This window comes from Haliotis rubra, unplaced genomic scaffold (genome assembly GCF_003918875.1).
Source record: "Haliotis rubra isolate DU_JTF1 unplaced genomic scaffold, ASM391887v1 Scf333, whole genome shotgun sequence".
NCBI classification, from domain to species: Eukaryota; Metazoa; Mollusca; class Gastropoda; order Lepetellida; family Haliotidae; genus Haliotis; species Haliotis rubra.
Genome location: NW_025767006.1, coordinates 803,394 through 825,636, shown reverse-complemented (window position 1 = coordinate 825,636; position 22,243 = coordinate 803,394). Strand labels below are relative to the sequence as shown.

At 37.8% G+C, this 22,243-nt stretch overlaps 1 protein-coding gene across 9 annotated transcripts in view; it reads left to right on the top strand.

Annotated features, from left to right (window-relative positions):
• The window catches only part of LOC124284308 (nucleosome assembly protein 1-like 1-A), a 47,314-nt gene extending 27,051 nt beyond the window's left edge, over window positions 1–20,263 (top strand). For 3 of the 9 annotated variants that reach the window (XM_046720386.1, XM_046720387.1, XM_046720393.1), the window contains 2 exons: window positions 248–301; window positions 17,417–20,263. In XM_046720386.1, coding sequence (XP_046576342.1) covers window positions 248–301; window positions 17,417–17,455 — 93 coding nt within the window. In that variant the 3' untranslated portion in view covers window positions 17,456–20,263. Of the gene's footprint in view, window positions 1–247; window positions 302–469; window positions 517–2,221; window positions 2,241–2,294; window positions 2,329–17,416 lie in introns of all 9 variants that reach the window. The other 6 variants (XR_006900523.1, XM_046720389.1, XM_046720390.1 and 3 more) reach the window with 6 other exon arrangements.
• The last annotated feature ends 1,980 nt before the right edge of the window (window positions 20,264–22,243 follow it).

The following is a 22,243-nucleotide window of genomic DNA, read 5'->3' as shown; positions in this document are numbered from 1 at the left end:
CTGTCCACGAGTTTGAAATAATTTCTCGTGTATACCTTGCTTCACTACCGATATTAATCCATAAGTCTACCAGGGATGCCAGTCAATCAGGTTCTTCTCTATACCAAAGAATTACCCTCACTGCTCCTGATGGAGGTGTTGCTTGTAGAGGGTGTAACCCTGCTAGGAGTGCCCTTGTGTTGTGGTTTGCTGTCTTGTGTGCCTGTCTGTGTAGCACTGCCGCACTAATGCCTATTTCTGTCCTCAGCATGACGAGGAAGGCGATTACAATGAAGATGACGACCCAGATTTCAACCCACAGGTGAGATGATTCAGATATTTTTGAATGAAAAACATGATATACCAACAGGAATTTCTGCATTCCTTTCAATAGACTTGATACTGTTTTGTGTTTGTCTCATCTATGTGCATTAGTGTAATGATCTTGTTACTGGAACTCTACATTGACCTTTTAAAATTTATATCTCAGGGCACTGGGAAAAAAAGTGGAAGAAAATAGAGCGTTTTTAGCTTCTGGTGAGAAGTAGACAAAATCATTTCTTATTTTTGTGGGATCTTTATTTCGAACCATTTGTTTGCGTTATAGGTTTTGACTTTCAGTTGGATATTTTGTCACAAGATTACTAAAATCTGAAGGTTATCGGAGTCTTCTATAAATTCAGTGTTCATTATGGAGAGGAAATACCTGCATCCCCTCTGCCTAATAAAAAATGCATATTATGCAGTTAAATACTTTCCATCTCTGGGTTCTTTGGGTTGATTCTGCAATGCTTGTTTGCATTAATTTCATTGGGGAATTATTTGTTTCGGATTTGCAGTCTGTGCCTTTTAATTTGCTTCAAAATAACTTCTTTGAGCATCATTGAGAAGTTGGAGTTTGAAGTAAGAATATGGTTTATGGATGAACAGGTTCTTTATTGCAATTCAGAGTGACATTTCTTTGTAGGTTTAAAAACTTGTCTTGATAGCATGGTTTAGAACTGCACTGAAATGACCCGTGAAGATCTTTGTTAGAATCGGTCTTCAGTAACCCATGCTTGTTGTAAGAGGCGACTAACAGGATCGGGTGGTCATGCTTGCTGACTTGGTTGGCACATGTCATCGGTTCCCAATTGCATTGATCGATGCTCATGCTGTTGATCACTGGGTTGTCTGGTCAAGACTCGATTATTTACAGACCGCCGCCATATAGCTGGAATATTACTGAGTGCGGCGTAAAACTAAACTCACTCACTCACTCTTCGTTAGAATCGGTCTTCAGTAACCCATGCTTGTTGTAAGAGGCGACTAACAGGATCGGGTGGTCATGCTTGCTGACTTGGTTGGCACATGTCATCGGTTCCCAATTGCATTGATCGATGTTTATGCTGGTCCAGACCACTAACCTTATAGCTGGAATACTGCTGAGTGCGGCATTGAACAGCAAACAATGGACTGAAATGTGTCTTGTGGATGAAATATTGAAGTTTTTCATCTGCATATCATACCCTTACTTCAAAACAGTAGGGTTCTTCACTGAGCCATGACTCTTTGTATGCTATGAATTCAAATTTCAGATGTAATAATTTCTTCATGTAGCATTTCATCTTTGATGAACATCATCCTGCAAATATGAACATAGTTCTGCAGGCTCAGGGATTAAGGCACAGACTGTAGTTTTTGTTCAGCCTCACAGCCTCATACTAATGCGAAAAAATTGCTTTGAGATTTTCAAAGCTAGTGAACCTTATTGATTTTTGATTTTAAAAAGTTCACATTCATGGTTCTAATACGTTTAAATGTATTTCATCTCCATCAGCTGCTCCAGATTTTCAATTTGTAGAAATCCCATTGCATTACTAAGATGAGTCTGGGTTCAAATTGTTAATTTTTTTGTTATCTATCCTATAACTGCAGTGTGTGTTCACTTAGTTAAGCATTGTCTGTTTTTTGTTAGGAAAGTAAACTGCATGCAGTATTAACAAAATATTCTTGAGTTTTATCAGGAAAGTATCTTTCACAGCTTCAACTTTCTCATTACAAAGAATGTCAAGTACTTTACGATTAAAATTCAAGTGTTTTTGATGGAAATCTTTTGAATCAGCTGATCAAACTATTTTGATGTAAATTGTAAATGAAATTTGTAACGAGGCGCATGTTCGTCACGTTTCAAAAGAGCAGCAGTTTCTGTTGTATGGCAGCTAATGGTGTATGCCTTGAAGGTTCTTGTTTCCTCTTCCAGTTCATCATGTAGTTATTTGGTATGTAATTTCAGAATAACCTTAACTTTTCCTTTTTCTTTTTCTCTCCCCCAGGGATCGGAATAATCCCATACCCATACCGAAATAGGTATATGGTTTTTGTATGTGGTCAATCTGTTGCTTTTATTAATAAAAAGCCACCCTCGACAGCGTTAGAAACAATCCTAAAAAGTAGCCTTCTGTAAATTTCAAACTTTTAATTTTTGCACTATTTATATATTTTTTTTTTATACTGTTGTCATCTCGGGGAAACATTTTGCTTGAGTGGATTGTGCATTTGATTTGGAAAATGTAATATATATATTAAAATGTTGATGTCGATTTTGAAACACACATGTTGAAATTTTTACCAGAAATTTCCAGGGATGGAACACAATTTTCAATTGAGTTGTATGTATCTGCTCAACAGAAAAGATTTCTAAATGTTTCGGCTCCAGGAATGCAAGCCTTACTACATGCTCCGTGCCAAACATTTCAAGGATATTTTTGTGACTTCTATCCCTGTGAACCTTTACTGAAATTATTCGAATCAAAACCACCAGCAGGATGAGATAGGCTATATTCCATGCATATTGTCATGGAAGGGACTTGCGTTATTTCTAACGCTGCCTATGTATGTCTACCCTCCCTTGTGCAAGGATGTATACAGACCTAGACTCATCTGCATGACTGTTCTGTACCAGTTTGCATGGGATTTCAATTTCATTTTTCTTACTTCACTGGTTTTGGTTCTGCTAGTCTCATTTTGTGCCCTTTGCTTTTAATTATTATGTTCTTGTACTCACATTGTGGAATGGATGTGTTGGTATTTATCCATTGTATTTCAGTGCCGGCTGTTTCACAGTTATGTTTCTATGGAGATATCGATAGATGGGGTGGTTATTTTAGAATATTATTCTGGTAACCATGGTAACGAATGATCAGCTTTTTTGTAATGGAATATGGATAGTTTGGGACAGTTATTAGAATCCAATTCAGGTAAGGAATTATCAGCTGTTATATAATGGAATATGAATAAGTCGGTCAGTTATTGCAATTTGACTTTGTATTCAGTGATGGCTGTTGTAAAGGCATTGAATGGGCAGCTGTTGTAAAGTATCTGAATATGAATAGGTGGGACAGGTGTTAGAATGTGATTCTGGTAATGAACAATCAGCTGTTGTAAAGTATCTGAATATGAATAGGTGGGACAGGTGTTAGAATGTGGTTCTGGTAATGAATGATCAGCTGTTGTAAAGTATCTGAATATGAATAGGTGGGACAGGTGTTAGAATGTGGTTCTGGTAATGAACAATCAGCTGTTGTAAAGTATCTGAATATGAATAGGTGGGACAGGTGTTAGAATGTGATTCTGGTAATGAATGATCAGCTGTTGTAAAGTATCTGAATATGAATAGGTGGGACAGGTGTTAGAATGTGATTCTGGGAATGAAAGATCAGCTGTTGTAAAGTATCTGAATATGAATAGGTGGGACAGGTGTTAGAATGTGGTTCTGGTAATGAACAATCAGCTGTTGTAAAGAGTCTGAATATGAATAGGTGGGACAGGTGTTAGAATGTGATTCTGGGAATGAAAGATCAGCTGTTGTAAAGTATCTGAATATGAATAGGTGGGACAGGTGTTAGAATGTGGTTCTGGTAATGAACAATCAGCTGTTGTAAAGAGTCTGAATATGAATAGGTGGGACAGGTGTTAGAATGTGATTCTGGTAATGAATGATCAGCTGTTGTAAAGTATCTGAATATGAATAGGTGGGACAGGTGTTAGAATGTGGTTCTGGTAATGAATGATCAGCTGTTGTAAAGTATCTGAATATGAATAGGTGGGACAGGTGTTAGAATGTGGTTCCGGTAATGAACAATCAGCTGTTGTAAAGTATCTGAATATGAATAGGTGGGACAGGTGTTAGAATGTGGTTCTGGTAATGAATGATCAGCTGTTGTAAAGTATCTGAATATGAATAGGTGGGACAGGTGTTAGAATGTGGTTCTGGTAATGAACAATCAGCTGTTGTAAAGTATCTGAATATGAATAGGTGGGACAGGTGTTAGAATGTGGTTCTGGTAATGAATGATCAGCTGTTGTAAAGTATCTGAATATGAATAGGTGGGACAGGTGTTAGAATGTGGTTCCGGTAATGAACAATCAGCTGTTGTAAAGTATCTGAATATGAATAGGTGGGACAGGTGTTAGAATGTGGTTCCGGTAATGAATGATCAGCTGTTGTAAAGTATCTGAATATGAATGGATGGGGCAGATATTAGAATGTGGTTCTGGTAATGAATGATCAGCTGTTGTAAAGTATCTGAATATGAATAGGTGGGACAGGTGTTAGAATGTGGTTCTGGTAATGAATGATCAGCTGTTGTAAAGTATCTGAATATGAATAGGTGGGACAGGTGTTAGAATGTGATTCTGGTAATGAATGATCAGCTGTTGTAAAGTATCTGAATATGAATAGGTGGGACAGGTGTTAGAATGTGATTCTGGTAATGAATGATCAGCTGTTGTAAAGTATCTGAATATGAATAGGTTGGACAGGTGTTAGAATGTGGTTCTGGTAATGAATGATCAGCTGTTGTAAAGTATCTGAATATGAATAGGTGGGACAGGTGTTAGAATGTGGTTCTGGTAATGAATGATCAGCTGTTGTAAAGTATCTGAATATGAATAGGTGGGACAGGTGTTAGAATGTGATTCTGGGAATGAAAGATCAGCTGTTGTAAAAGCATCTGAATATGAATAGGTGGGACAGGTGTTAGAATGTGGTTCTGGTAATGAACAATCAGCTGTTGTAAAGAGTCTGAATATGAATAGGTGGGACAGGTGTTAGAATGTGATTCTGGGAATGAATGATCAGCTGTTGTAAAGTATCTGAATATGAATAGGTGGGACAGGTGTTAGAATGTGGTTCTGGTAATGAATGATCAGCTGTTGTAAAGTATCTGAATATGAATAGGGGGGACGGGTGTTAGAATGTGGTTCCGGTAATGAACAATCAGCTGTTGTAAAGTATCTGAATATGAATAGGTGGGACAGGTGTTAGAATGTGATTCTGGTAATGAATGATCAGCTGTTGTAAAGTATCTGAATATGAATAGGTGGGACAGGTGTTAGAATGTGGTTCTGGTAATGAATGATCCGCTGTTGTAAAGTCTCTGAATATGAATGGATGGGACAGATATTAGAATGTGATTCTGGAATGTATAATGGAATATTGGTGTATTCAAGGACCTTGACATTCATGATCTTTCGTGAGAGTTTATGTTAGAGACATTTTACCTGAAATGAAGGCTGTGTTTTCTCTTGACATTTGTTGTTAGGTAAGAAAAGATTTGTAGCTCCAAACATCTTGGGTGTGTTTGTAACATGTAGCTGTAAATAAAATTAATGGCTTAAATTTGGTCGGAAAGGTTGTTTTTGTTTTCTAGAGTACTTTCTGTATGGTTGTTTCAATGACTGCCTTGATCATGCAAAAGAAATAAAAGTTTCTTGTTTTAAACATACTTTATTGTCCAAAAGATAAAGGATTGGGCACAAGTGCACCACTTATGGCCGCCTTCTCTCCAAAGTTTCTTCTGAAATGCTGGTGGTTAGAATATGGTTTGGGAACAACAAATGTAAGTTCGTGGAGTTTGTTTAATATAATTGATATTTAATACTTAAATCCTGTACTTTTCTAAATGCCCTTCAAAGACCTGTACTTTTCATTGATTATGGTGATTTTAGGACTGGTACACATGAAGGTTGTGGGCCGTGGGGACCAGATGTTAGGCCTTGTTTATGGGTGACCGCCTCCTTGGTGTAGTGGTTAGAGCGTCCGCCCGGAGAGCGGAAGGTCGCGGGTTTGATCCCCGCCCGTGTCATACCAAAAGACAGCAGGTATGGTACTTGTTGGTCCCTGCCTGGCGCTCGGCATTAATGGGTACAACAAGGACTGGTCGGCTCGAGTCAGTATAATGTGTCTGAGTGGGGTATTCATGCTTCACTGCGGCATGGTATCTCAGTGGGCTAGCACTATAAAACCAGCTTAAGTCTGGGCTTGTACAAGCAGCTTCACATACACATACACACGCATGCACGTCGTCATATGAGCGAAATATTCTCAAGCACGACGTAAAACCCAATTTCACCTCACCTCACCTCACCTTGTTTATGGACCACTACTCTTGCATTTTGCGTCTTTTTTTCAAGTTTTATACTCTTTTGTTTCCTGGTTATTTGGTATGTCTAAGGTACTGCTAATCATGTGATTAGTGATGGGTTATAATCTGGTTTGCCCACAACAATTCTCACTCAGCACTGAATTGATGAATGCCTTCAGCTTACACATTCATTTAATCATCTCCCTTTTCCCTTGGGGTCGAACTGTTAATGTATGTAATTACTTACCTTATGATTGTAATACATCAAAAGGAAGTGAAAAAGTCCCAACTCTGATAGCCTTGTCAGTAGTATGCATCATAATTAAAAGTTTTAAGAATCACCATTAAAACATATCAGATGTCAGAAATCTGTCGTTACAGATGAATTTCAAACCTGTTTCACAGCAAAGATTACAACTTCAGAATTGAGTTTTCTTTAGTTTGAGTAGCATCGGGTGGTACCATGGCTTTGATATTGTTGGCAGAATTACCTTGATTAAAGTAGTTAACAAGTTGGTTTAATACTATGGTAATAGTGAAAATATCCATAATAGTCAGTATACCCAATCATGCTAGGAGTGGGATTGATCTGCTTCAATGTGACTAGTGGCATGTCATTGTGCCCAGATAAGATAATTTCTTTATTATTCCAAGGGAAATTTGTGTGATAGTGAAGAATAGTGTTCGTTGTTCTTGTCTTCAGACACGGGTTTGTGTAGTCCACACTTGGTCCTTTACTGGCCACTGTCATATAGCTGGAATTATGTACACATTCATATTCACAGGAGATATCTTTTAAACATCTAAGAATTTGTACCAGTAATGAATTTTGTTGTGGTTTAATCACTGGTTTGATAGGAATTTGTTCTGTAAGCTGATAAGGATCGTAACAACTTCAGATATGAAGTTAAAATTTGGAAGGGGCTTTGTCTTTGAGACAGTTAATGAAGCTCCTTGAATTGTTTACATTACTAAAACAGATTTTTGTTATTTTCTTGCACATTAGAATTATTTGTGTCATGAGGGTGACATTTTTCAATCTTTGATTTTACAAGTATGCAGACTTGAAATCTAACTTAAAGACTTTTCTTAACAATTTTTCTTAAAAACAAATTAAGAAGAAACACCCATTGTGATGCCCCTACTTTTTCTACCTACTTTGGGCCGGTGGGGTAGTCGAGTGGTTAAGGTGATCGCTCGTCACGCCGAAGACTGGGGTTTGATTTCCCACATGGGCACAATGTGTGAAGACCATTTCAGGTATCCCCTGCTGTGATATTGCTGGAATATTGCTAAAAGCGGCGTAAAAGTAAACTCACTCTACCTATGTTACATTTTAAGGAAAGGGAAAAATATTTTTAAAATAATGTATTTAGACGAAGATTGAAAAACTAGTCTAACCTGCAGTGTACTCAACAAACAGTATGATAGATTCAGGGATGGGTATCTGTTGCTGCTTGAGAGCGTGTGTGATCTGTGGCCGACCCTCCCTACACAAGCATGTGATTATTGGTTGTTGTCATGGTTACACCAAACTAACATGAGGCTCTGCTGCTTTTGAAATTTTTGTGTTCCTGTTTTTATTTGTTTTACAATCTCTGTTTTCGAAATGATGTAAAACAAACAGTATCCACCATGAAGATTATCCCTGATTGGAAAGCTTTCCATCTTCAATACAAGCCTGTAATTTTAAGGTGACAGGTGTCTCATTGAAACATTTTTTGTTTGTTTGTGGGTATCCAAAATCAACATTGGTGATTCAATATTTGATATAAGTTGTTCAATTCTTTCATGTTGCTATAAAGAGGAGCTGAAAGACCAACACAGAATTTCAGCCACCGTGATATTGCTGGAATATTGCTAAAAGCAGCGGAAAATTGCTCTCACTAAAAATGCACACTCAGAATGTTCTTTAGATCATGAAGGTCTGTCCTCTCGTAGTTTAAACGTTTGTTCCTCATTCTAAAGGTCTGTTTTTGAGGGTTCAGTGTGTGTCCTGAACTGATGGGGCAGTGGGGCAGCCTAGTGGTTAAAGTGTTGGCTTGTCACGCCAAAGACCCGGTTTGATTCCCACATGGGTACAATGTGTGAAGCCCATTTCTGGTGTCTCCCACCATGATATTGCTGGAATATTGCTAAAAGCGGCGTAAAACCATACTCACTCACTCACTCACTCTGAACTGATGTCTCTGGAATATTGCTGGAAGCAGCGTTAAACTACTTGCTCGCTCATACCAAGCAACCTGTTGATAAATGCAGTTAATGCACTGGGATTGAAGTCCAGGAGTCTGTCAGCTTCTGTTATCCCATATTTCACTTTGGTGTCACATGCCATTGCAATACACTCATGAATCTTATAGTTCAGTGACTCACTACATGTATTTTTCAAGAACTAGAAATGCTGTGCATCGTGGAGCTAATGAATTAACAGGTCTAAGCTGGAACACTCTCATGTATAACTATTGTAGTGAAAGACAGCTGGATTTATCTTCTGCAGTGGTCACAAGGTCTGATTATCACTTACACACATCTAGCCCCGACTCAGTTTCACACATTTTGGATGAAATTCCAAAGTGTCTTTTACTAGAGGTGTAAGAGTTACTGGTACATGTTGTAAAATATTTCCAGGAAGCCAGTTGGTTAGGTTCATGGGTAAAGTGTTTGACCAGGTTTAAACCTGTATTGGCCTTGTTTAACAGGAATAGTGTTTATACCTGGGCTCGATTTAAGAGATGTGAACCTACTTGCACCATGTGCAACCTAAGATAAAAGCCTAGTTGCACCAGCCAAATTAAAGTTGCAGTGCTTTTATTGCAATATGTAATGAAAGAAATATACTATTGAATCATTTAGATGTTTTATTCAGAAGTGTATCCACTCAAAAATTGACTTGTACCTGGTGCAAGTTAGACTAATAACTAGGTTGCACTTTGTAATATTGGGTTGCACCAGTGCAAGTAACAATGCACTAAATCGAGCCCCATTATAGTGGCGTAAATATCTATTCACTCACTTCTCCAGCATTTTTATAAGTGTGTGACTTCTGTGACTTTTTTCCAGAAGAGTATACTAAAGTTTCCCGCTGTTTTATAATCATCTTAATTCATGCACATACTGATTATCAAATCTATTGAAAAGTATTTCCAAATGCAAGTTGGTCCATATGGACTCAACATATTCAACAGGTTCTTTTGAATGTCCTTTAAGTCTAGATAAAGGTGGGCTGTGGGGTAGCCTAGGGGTTAAAGCGGTCGCTCATAATGCCGAAGACCAGTGTTCGATTCCCCACATGGGTATAATGTGTGTAGCCCATTTTTGGTGTCCCCAGCTGTGATATTGCTGGAATATTGCTGAAAGCTCATAAAACCATACTCACTCACTCACTCACTCGAGGGCATTATGATAAGGCAGACGGTAGTGACCACGATGATGGCTGTGGCTACAATCACGTGATAATAGCCTACCAGCCTCCCTGTTCCTTACTATTACTATTTCGTAAAATAATTTTATAAATGCATCATACCATTGGCTATATTGGGTTTGGGCTATTGCTTGAGTTGGAAATTGGAAATTACTGACATAACTTTGTTTTTTGTCAATAGTTGTTCGCCATTGCATACGAAGATATCACTCAAGACACCTGTTACAATGCACTAAAAACTTGCTAATTTGATAGATTTGTGGGTTTTGACAGGTTTCATGCACGAAACTGTCACCATTGTTGTAGCATGTTTTTTGAAAATGCCAAAAATCTCCATATTTTAGAGTTTGTCTCGTGCATCAGTCTGTTGTGACACTGATATTGTTTGCATGTTCGGTGTTGTGCATATGGCTGCCAAGTGTTCCTAGCATTAGCAGTTCTGCAAAACTGTATCACTTCATGTTTATTGTTGAGAATTAGCATCTGATAACAGACGCATTTGGGACTCTGGGTCAGTATAGGCCTTTAGTACCCGATGCTTGTTGTTTTGTGGGGATTTGTGTTAAAACAGGTTCCATCAACGTACTCCGGTCGTAAGTGGTGACCGGGTGGATTTGGTGGTTGGACTGGGTGGTGTAGCTGATTGTGTATTGTTGTACCCTGATGGTGGGAATCGATGATCATACTGTCAATCACTGGATTGTCATCCTGTCAGTTATGTAAGGCCTGGAAAAAAATGTGGTTCCGATTACCCGACCGACCCTTGAATTCTGATGCCAACCTTAGTTGTTTTAAGAGGTATGAATAAAATAAGCTTTCAGAAACCATTGTTTTTCCTGGCACCAACTGACATTGGTCATTCTGATAGAGAAAGTCAACATGATGGCCGCAAGCTTGATTGAATAAACAATTACACATTGATAAATGTGTTATTTGTTCTACTTTACTTCTAAAAAAAATTGTGAAAAAAAGAAAGAATTCCTACCTACCTACCCTAAATTTTAAAGAGGTGTAATCGGAACCACAACATTTTAAAATTTTTGGCCTAAATTGTGATCATATATAGTATAAGTTATATTTGGGAATACACTTTCCCCGTAAAGTAAAGCTTCTAGTATGTTTTTTAGGCTTGATTCCCATCCGAGATGTAAACCCACAGTCTCAGAGTAGCACCTTATCACCAGGTCACTGACTGTGTGTACTGGTAATAAGGTGCCCTGCTCTGTAGGTGTGGATTCTAATCACAGAATGGGCTAGATCCCAAAAAGTACTAGAATCTGAGAAAGAGTAATCCCAGATATAACATGTTACATTTGACCAGTTTCTGAAAGGCATGGTGTACTCATGTGGTCATTTAGCTGAAACATTGCTGAGAGTGGAAATGAGTGAGTTTGGTTTTACGCGGCTTTCAGCAATATTCTAGTAACATCGTGGCAAGGGACACCAGAAATGGGCTTCACACATTCTACCTATGTGGGGAATCAAATCCGGGGTCTTTGGTGTGATGAGCAAACAAACACTCAAGAAATGTAAAGCTGGCTGTTAAAATATTGGGACTGAGTGCCATGTGTTAAAACATTATGAAATTAAGTATTGGGTTAATGCTGAGTTTGCAACAATGTGCAGAGGCCCAGATAAGCTGCGTATCCGGGTAAAATACGCATAGAAAATTTCCAATTACGCATTGAAAAATAATTGTTGCGTACCAATTACACAATTAAAATGTTAGATACGCAAAAAGTTTAAAACAAATGCGTACGAAGTATATTTATAAAAATCACTTGCATTATGAAAAACAAATCGATTGCTATCAAGTTGTACTGTTAGTATAGGACAAGTGTTGTACTGTCAGTATAGGATGAGTGATTTTTTATGAAATCATTTCCATTATATTTAAGTTGGTTTTGATTAGGTATGACATAAGGCAGAACATACCTCCTTAGTAAACTTACTCAATGACATAATACTTAAGTGAGTAAAATGACTGAAATACGCACATATTTGAAAGCAGTGGGTAACGGAAAATGAAATACCCACTCAAAATTCATAATACCCACTCCCAAAAAATACAGTGGGTACAGCACCCACATGAACTAAATCTTATCTGGAGCTGTGATGTGTTTAGACATGTTGAAACATGGCTGTGATGAAGCTGATGTACCCAGTGTCTTCTATTTTGGTGACAGCCTAAATTGGGGATTACCCAGACACCAGTCGATTTGGGTGACCTTTGAACACTTTTCAAACTCGTGTTAACGCGACATCTCATGGACTGTTGTACCCAATGTCTTCAAATTTGGTGACAGCCTACATTGGGGGATTACGCAGACACTGCTTTATTTAGGTGACCTTGACCTTATCTTCAAGGTCACCACGACACTTTGACCCCTTTGCAAACTTATTTAAACGGGATATCTCATAAAACATTGCACCCAATGTTTTCAATTATGTTGACAGCCTACATTGGGTGATTATGCAGACACCAGTCATTTCAGGCATCTTGTATGTGACCAAAAAATAAAAAGTAGTAAATATAGATATTCCATTCTTTAGCGGCGGGGGACATTGGCATATCAGTGGCAAACACTTGTTCTAATATTGATTATAATAAATTCCAATGTCTATGTGACAGGAATGCGGTCGTCTCATTGTAAATTAGGTAAATTACATGCATTAGCAGCATTGTGTGACATCTTGTTATGGATGTGAATGTTCTGTTCTAATGTGTTTTATTTTATAAATATCTAAAATTATAGGTACACAGTAAAAGATTAAATGAGGTTAACCAGTTGTTTTAGATGATGTGAACGGTTTGATTGTTAGCATATTTCCTGTTAAGACAGTCATTGTTGGTATTCAATGATTGACTGGGTCCATGGCTACACTGGTGTCGGTTAACTGCAAATTTTGCTGACTTGAGAGTTTTTTGTTTTTCTCTCCTGAGATATCCATGACTGTTGGAACCTAAATTCTTTGTATATCCCCCTTACAATATACTGGAGCTGTTGAGTGGAGTTCCTGTGGTGTCATACAGTTTTAACCCAATGAGGTTCAGGAAAAGAATTGGCACCAAGTATCCATCCTTGTTGGAAGAGCTGGCTAAAACAGTCGTGTCGTTAGTCTCTTGAGTGAGATTGTAGCGTGATGATGTAATGGTACATCAATTAGTGTTTGGAATTGGTTAAAATCTCATAATTGATGATTGGTTTATTACAACCGATCAATCATTGAAAAAAATTGGTTAGCGTCATTAATGAAATCTGTTAATGCACTTAAAAATAAGGAAAAAACATGTAGATTTTTGGGTGTTTTGGGCAAAATTTCACTTCTTTAAAGAATAACTAGTATGTCAGGAACATCAATTTCTTGAAGTCTTTAAGATAAATTCAATCATGACTTGAAACGAGCTTATAGTGCTTATTAAATGTAACAGACAAAACCAACCTTGTGAAAAATATTGTTAATGAAAACAAGTGTTCCAGAATTGTTTTTGTTCGATTATGAGAAAACATGATCGATTACTTGGTTGTTTAGTCACTCTGAGCAATCTTCGATTATTTCAATTAATCGGACCACCACTAACATCAATACAGTATTGTATCATGATACAATGTTCCTAATGCAATACATCGATTACATCTGCATCGCAATATATGATTTATTACATAAGATATATTGATGTACTAACAAACAGTCAAAGAACATGTACATGCAGATGCTCTAGGTTGCTGGTTGGGTATAAATAGCAGTGTGCAGTGTCCCAAAGCTTATATATTATATACCTATATTATTGTATCCTGTCGCTGGCTGTCCATATCCTTACACCTTTGCTGATGAAAATTTTTCTTGCTGTCAGATACTGGCATATCATATACAGAGAAGGTTTTATAGCTTTAATATTACAGAAGCATTTTTTCTGACAAGAGGTTAAATATATCAGATGTTGTAAAAGTTAAAAGAAACTGATTATACTGTGAGCTATCTGCACCTATAGGTTTGGGAAACACAAATGGAATTGTCTAAGATGCTGCAGCATGTAGAGCACCATCTGTGCCATGAATTTGAATCCTAGGTTTGCACTGACGACCTTGGCCTTGCTTCATCCTGCAGGCAGCCTTTCCTTGGCGGCTATGTCCACCGTTTCTGTGTAAATTGCAATCCTGTTTCCTTCCCCTGGCACTAATCTAAAGCAATAAACAGCAATACCATCACACTTCCTGAAGGATAAATTCTGTTTTATCTCTAAAGTGTGAAGTTAGGTTAATTGTAACTGTGTCAGCTTCATTTGTTCCCGGGGCGGTGGGGTAGCCTAGTGGTAAAAGCGTTTGCTCATCACGCAGAAGACCCAGGTTTGATTCCCCACATGGGTACAATGTGTGAAGCCCATTTCTGGTGTCCCCTCCGTGATATTGCTGGACTATTGTTAAAAGTGGCATTAAAAGGACATGTTTTCCACTCTTACTTATGCCCAAATTTGGAAATAAGTTTTTCATGAAATTAGTTGCGTATTCTTGTCAGAACTAAGATTTGAAATTATTAAGTCAGTTGACCCCATGATATGTTTTAAGAGTGTTGGGGGCACTTGCGACTTTCTGTAGTGGCAAAGGTGACCCAGGAATTTAGGTCACCACAACTTGGTGTGCAGAGTTGCTTTTCTTTTCTGGGAAAGAAACTGTTGCTTATGATCCTTGAAGGGATTTATCTTCGATTCTAAAGTTATTGCCTCTGGCAGTCGAGATGCGAAAGATTATTATTTTACTAAATTCTGAGGTATTTTAACACTGAATTCAGTGAAGTAAGGTACAACTAAGAATTAAGGCACTTTTCTGTTTTGAGTGCCACAAGTTAGTTCTTCAAACCCAATAGAAGTTGGAGTGGTGAGGTAGCCTAGTGGTTAAAGTGTTCGCCCGTCATGTCGAAGACAGGGGTTCAATTCCTCACATGGATACATGTGAAGCCAATGTCTGGTGTCCCCCGCCGTGATATTGCTGGAATATTGCTAAAAGCGGTGTAAAACTAAACTCATAAACTCACTCAGTTATATAAGTTATTAATATCTTAACATTTTTGGGAACATCTTACCGAATAGACCCTCGGAGCAGATATATATATATATAAACTGTTGCCAGGGGATGTCGTGACTGTTCCCACTTAAAGGGCCACTGATCCAGAGCGATTAATGTTTCCCACCTTGGCAGAATTTCTTCAACCTAATCAGCAGGACATAAGGAAGGGTGGATGCCCATCAGATGCCGTTATTTGAAAATATCCCCTACAGTTCTTGTCTGATTGTAATAAAGTATCCCAGCAGCTTAGACTTTTTCAGATTTTCAAATGTTTGGATGGTATAGTGACTGATCCAATTTGATCCTATTTCTGTGTTTTTTAATCATGTAAAAATATTATGTCTATTACATATGCTATGATATCAAAAGCACACATTTGATATATTTGTAGTCTAAGTAAACTTAGGCTCAGTATTATTCGTTACACTGCTATACTGAGTCTAACAAAACCTTTTGGAAGGTCGCGTCAGGTAACCTTTTCAATTGACCAATCAGAACACAGCTTACCAAATCGCGAAAAGTTGACTTGAACTTTGAACTTTTTACCTCGAATTTTTTTTGTACCCGAACGATTCCGAATGCTATTTTCCGTACGATCGCTTCCGAGTGATGCACATGGAGCACGCCACAACAGTGAGTAAACAGTCGCAGAAAATAGCGTTTGTCAGTATTCAAGGGTGTCAGCTTGCGGAAATATTAGCTAATGATAACCATGTCATCAGAAACCCAAAAGCGTATATTCTGCAGGTCATATATCTGTGTTTTATGCGGGGTTTCATTTGTTGTGAGATCAGTGTTGGTGACCAGGGAAGAGAAAATCGCCGAACCGTTGTCTGATTGGTTAAATCCTTTTGGTCGTCTCGCGTTTGATTGGACGGTCATAGGTCGCTCAAAGGTTACCTGACGCGACCTTCCACAGTATAGCAGTGTAACGAATAATACTGAGCCTAAGTTTACTTAGACTGGATATATTTGAATCCATATTTTTAACTAAACAACCCCACTTTGCCATTGCTAAAAAAATCTGAAAATTTACATAGGTATATGCAGTTTTTAACTAAGTACATTGATTGATTGCTCATTATTGGCTACTAAATTACTTTTTAAAGAATGACGGACATCATGCAATTAGTTGCCAGGTGACCAATGGGATACACCAATGTGAAAAACCTGAAACGATAGATCACTTTTGCGCATATTGGACTGTTGAAAGACACATGACATGGAACAGGATTCTTTGTCAGCTGCAGATGAATGGCATCTCATTCCTTTATGTGGATATTGATGGATACATTCCTCGAACAAGGCAATAGCCTGATATTGTTGCTATAACTTTAGTGTGTTTTAATTTTAATATTTGCATTTTGTTTCTATTTATTTGTTATGGCATTCAACAAAATAATTTATTTATTTTTTGCTGTGAAGTGTAATGAGACAGACAACATACACTAGGTCGCACTTAGGGCGTCTGTGTGAAATATGATTCATGTTGGCAATCTATAAAATATCTAGATATTACAGTCATATTATAAATTCACTAAGTATAAGCAGATTGTGTGCATTTTATTAAATTTCAAAATGCATACAAATATGATAAACTAATTAGGATTATAAGACAAAATATAAAGACGTACATTGACTTCGTTATTTCAGTCCTAACATTTTTTACCACTGGCAGATGGTTAAACTTAAAATATTTTCATTTGTTATCAAAATAATGCCATTTAATACAACATTCAGATTGACTAGTAGTGAACCCAAGCTCACTACTCTCCCCAAGACTCCCCATGTACTTAGTTAGCCTTACTTTCAAACAATGGTATTAAATCAGGCTTCTCACCAAATTCAAGGTCAAACTATTTCTTAAATCAAATTCTACATCCATTTACGTTAATATTTTTATAAAGTCAACATTACTATGAAATTAAAATGTTACATCAAAATCAGCATTTTTATCAAAGTGAATATATTGGGGTTTTTAAGAAACCAAATTAATCATCACAGTCTACATAATTTTACAAAAAAATCAAGATTATCGAGTGAAAAAGATTTAATCTTTACAAAATTGACAAACTTTATAGATAACAACTTCTTTATTATGAGAGTGCGACAGTTCGATAGATTCTTGTACCGTTGTCAAGCAGGGACAACGGTACAAGAATCTGTATCGAAACGTCGCACTCTCGTAATAAAGAAATTGTTATCCATAATGTGTGTCAATTTTGTACTTCCCAGCTTCTAAAATGCCACTCAAAGAAGATTTAATCTTTGTTGATCAGTCTATAGTTATACTATCAATTTGCGCATGAGGGTGGCGCAGCAGATGTAACGAACCAGTCATGAATTCTGGGATATCATCCGGGTACTCACGGGAGAAAAACAATAACAAAAGCAACAACCAGTCCACGGAAATTGCTCTGGATCAGTGGTCCTTTAAGACGACCCAGTACAACAGGTTCTAGGTCACTCAGCCCACCTTGTCAGGTATTTGTCCCACTTAATCACTTTTTGTTCACCTTCTTAATCACTGTTCTACATTTCAGGGTGAAGGAGGCAAACCGGCTGAGTGTAAGCAGCAATAACCAGGTCATCATGGACGTATCTACAACAACATTTCTCTGAAGCACATGTGTCTTCTGCTGGTCCAACATTTCAGTCAAATTTACCTCAAGTTCTGTGAATATCAAGCTTTTCTAGAACCCTTGTGTGGCTTTTGCAGTTTTTCAACTATTTATGGCTAGATGAACAGAGGGTGATGATGAAAGCTAATACCATATGTAAAGGTGATCCTGATTGGAAAAGAATTGTAGGAATAAATATATGTCTTAATTTATCCGATTTATTGATAATATGCAACTAGTAAGTCCTCCCGTGCCAGTATTCTGAGTTTGTAGGCTTACAGCAAAAACGTGATGTTCACAAGACACATTTAGGTTGCTTTGACTTGAAAACGTGGGATCCTAGTCTGGATGGAAGAGTCCACTTCAGACAGAACATGCCTGAATACTGGTTGCCTCACTGAACACCCCTTGTTCAAAATGGAATGGACCTTGTGCATGCTTCGAGTTTCAGTCTGGACATTTCCGGAGGTGCATTGAATGTGTGCATACTATATCACGGACAACATATATTTTGGAATCTTCCACTGTAGATGGACTTTTCGAAAGGATTGACTACTTTACTGCTCATTAAAGGACCAGTGTCGATGTCGACTGGTTTCCATGGTTACGCTGTCGGTTGTGTCACAGCTTTTGCATTTAACTGTTTCTTTTATCATTCATAACACCTCTGTTGATCTTCTGTGTTTGGACATTTCTGAAATTCTGGTTTAGAATTCATGTTAATTGCTCAGAAGTCCCAAATCTCTTATCCCGTCAAAGTTGAAATTTTGATGTCCTAGTTACTGTTTGGTGTTAAATGTTGGCAAAGTGAGTTGCTAATTGTGCCAGGTCCAGTCATCTAGCTTGAACTGCTACTGGTTTAGACCTGTTAATGACTTGGGACTCAGCAGTTCAAGATGCTGCGAAGACTCTCTGGAACTTCAGCCTGTACTTAAAGACTTCAGCAATTTTTTGTGAATTCTATACTTCTAATACAGCTTTTTCATGTCGCAGTTTTTAATGTGAAAATGAAATAAACGCCTCTTATTTTCACAAGTATTTAGTATTTACTTGAGAGCATATTTTTCTAACGAATGAAACGATGAATGCAAGGTAAAGGTGTTGAAATTTCAGGATTGTTTTGATCTTTCATTTGAGATGCTGGCAATCCGAGAATGATATTAATTTAACAGACTTCTTCGAATCATCGAAGGAGTTATTGTTTTAAAGTCAGCATGTGATCTGTCATAAGTCAACGCAGTTATTAATGTCGGTGAAATGCAGGAAGACAGAGCATGATCAGTAGTTCCTTCCTACTTTTTGAATGGCTACTCTGGAATGGAAGCGTTGGGATTTTGAATTATGTCAAACCATGGTGAAGTGAAATGATGTAAATAAAATCCTGCTATTCCACCTTAGTCAATCCACAATTTAACCCAACAAGCCTTCCATGCCAAAAACCATGGCTGGCTGCTTAAGAAAATTCCCGTCATATTCGTCTCTATGAGCCATTGAACTTGACTGGGGTAGTGAGCTCGTTCAATCCCTTAATGATCAATTTTGTGGATGAAAATATCTGGATTTGAATACCCTTATATGGAGCTCAGACATTTTTAGCACATTTGATTTTGTAATATCACTACACCCAAAACCAAACTCTTCCTTATGAAATATGAAAATTGGTGATTCCTCTGAGGTAGCTTCAAAACAGCTGTCAGATTATCTACTATTGTCAAGGACAAAACGTGGACCATTGTATTTTCTTCTTTCAAAGAGATAAACATTCTATGCATGGAATTTCTGGGGCAGAATGAAGGAATGATGTTCTGTGTCTGTCATACGTCAGAGATGGATAAGCTGTCGCAGGATCATGTCATAAATTTTCTTTGTATTTAATGATGTTGGTGAAGTTATTAATCATATTTGTGCATTAAATTGTGGGCATTTTTTCATGTTGTGTGTTTGTACAGCTTTGTCAAACTTCATGATTTTATTATTTAAATTATTCACACAGCTCCACACATTCTGAATCAAGCCTTAAAATTTAGAGAATCTTCTTTTACTGAAAAACAGTCCAGAAAATATATTTTTCTTTTACTGGAAGAGGGAATCTACTGTTAAATTTTGTATTCTGTTTTCCTTGAAGCATTTTGTTTGCCGAGTTTGTAAACGTTAAATACAAGGTGTAAGATGATAGTGTTCAGTGAGGTTATGTCATGATGGGTGGAATATATTTTGAAAAAATATAAAATCTTTGTTTTTGTTGTGTGATGTTAAAAGAGTTCATCTCATAACAACTTTGGTTATATTTTTGCATCTCCCTGATGAAGTCCAGTATTTAATGTCTTGTTGAAAACCACATTTTCTGTGATATGATAATTGTAACTATTTTAAGCAGCAGGCACCCAAACTAACATGACATCCATTTGTCATATGCATTCTCAAATTTGGGCCCCTATTTTTGAACAACACCACAGGGATAAAGCTGCTAGCAAATTATGCATGATTTTTTGTAGTCTATACAAATCCATAATTATTTGTCGTAAATTGATTTTATGTAGTTTTCATTCTGGTTCACATAAAGTTATTTCTGTATAGTTTATTTTAGTGTGGATGTTTTATATAAAAAAGGAAAACAAACCTATCTTTGAAACTTAAGCTGGTTTTGTCAGGAAAGATTGTCAGAACTTGTTTAAGTTTCCACATTCTGTTATGTTAAGCTTATCCCATTGTGACCTGGTATTCAACTGACTTTTATTGCCTAAAAGCTGATAAACTTGTCTAACTGTACACTTGTGTTTGTCGTTACTAATCCACTGGTACTAAAATGACAGGCAAGAGCATGTTGGAAAGGGAGATAACCACGTTGGGTCTTTATAGCCATGGACCCATTCATCGCCATTTCTTTGTTTTAAATCGTGGGAGATATTCTCAATAACACCAGAGATTTTAAAACCAAATGTTTTATCAACATTGTGAGATACAAGTTTTTCGTTGGAAGTAGTCACATTTGCAGGGCAGACATGGTGTCACTAGAATGCAATGAAGCAGTACCCAGGACCCTTATTCTCGAAACGTCCGTAGCCCTAAGAATTCTTAACTTTGATCGTAGGCAATGTGGTGAGGTGAAATTGGGTTTAACGTCGTGCTTGAGAATTTTCGCTCATATGACGGCGTGCATGCTTGTGTATGTGTATGTGCGGCTGCTTGTACTAGCTCAGACTGAATCCGGTATTATAGTGCTAGCCCACCTGGATACCATGCCGCAGTGAAGCATGAATACCCCACTCGGACTCATTATACTGACTCCGAGCCGACCAGTCCTTCTTGTACCCATTAACGCCGAGCGCCAGGCAGGGACAAACAAGTTCCATATTTTAACGTCTTTTGGTATGACGCGGCCGGGGATCGAACCCGCGACCTTCCGCTCTCCGGGCGGACGCTCTAACCACTACACCACGGAGGCGGTGCCAATGTGTTAAGAATGGGCTACGAACGTTTCGAGAATAGCTAGCCTGGGCACTTATTCTCGAAATGTTCGTAGCCCTAAGAATTCTTAACTCTGATCGTAGCCAATGTGTTAAGAATGGGCTTAAGAAGTTTCGAGAATGGCTTGCCTGGACCACTTGTTTGTTGGTCAAGGCTACATTCCTCAGTTTTCAGCGGTATGAAGCAATATGTAAGTAATCTCGTCTGGATCAGACATTTGAGTGATTGTACCCGTAAAGACCGGGTGAAAATTGGGCTTCAGCAACCCATGCTTGTAAGAGGCGACTAACGGAGGCTTGCTGACTTGGCTTAAACATATCCTCGTAGATCAATGTTCATGATGTTGACCATAGGATTGTCTACTCCAGATTCGATTATTTACAGACATCCATATTGCTGAGTGTTGTTTAACAACAAACCAACAGACGTTTCTGTGATTGAGATAATGAGCATCAAACTGCAATTATGAGCGATGACATCCATGAACGAAGTTAGCGAGCCTGACCATCACCCATTTGTCGCCTCACAACACGCATGGGTTGCTGAAATCAATTCTATCCCAGACCTTGCAAGAACCATAGACCATACCACATGCCACATTCTTCCCTTTTGGTAAGCTGATAGTTGGAGGAAACAATACTTCTAATTATTCTCGGAAATATTTAACGAACCAATCATTTGTGTATCGAGGCTTCCGTTTGGACAACTTGAATGACACTCGTCGAATTTCGTGATTGTGAAACCTACAATCTGTTTGCAGTGAAAACGTACCGATGAATGGCACTTTAAACCAAAAAGTAAAACAAATAAAGTGAAATTAAGACTGCGAATCCCCATGATTTTACCTTGCCAATTGAACATTTAAATCTCAGAATTTTAGTCGACTTAGGATAAAAGTTGTTTAGCAAACGATCATAGTTTCACATGGCTATTGTTGGTTTGTATGTACTATATGTACAAAATAAAAAATAACCTGGCTTGAATTTCATTTCACAAGTTTTACCGATATTTTGTACATACATGTCACAATAACACCATGGTGGAAACAGTCATCAAGTGACATTACACTTCGGATATTATATGCTATGATTGGGATTGAAGTAAAGTCATGAATAGAGTCGTGGTATAATTAACTCCGCACACAGCAATATTCCAGCTAACAGGATGGGGTGGTCATGCTTGACACATGTCATCGTATCCCAGTCGTGTAGATCGATACTCATACTGTTGATCACTGGATTGTCTGGTCCAGACTCGATTATTTACAGACCGCCGCCAAAA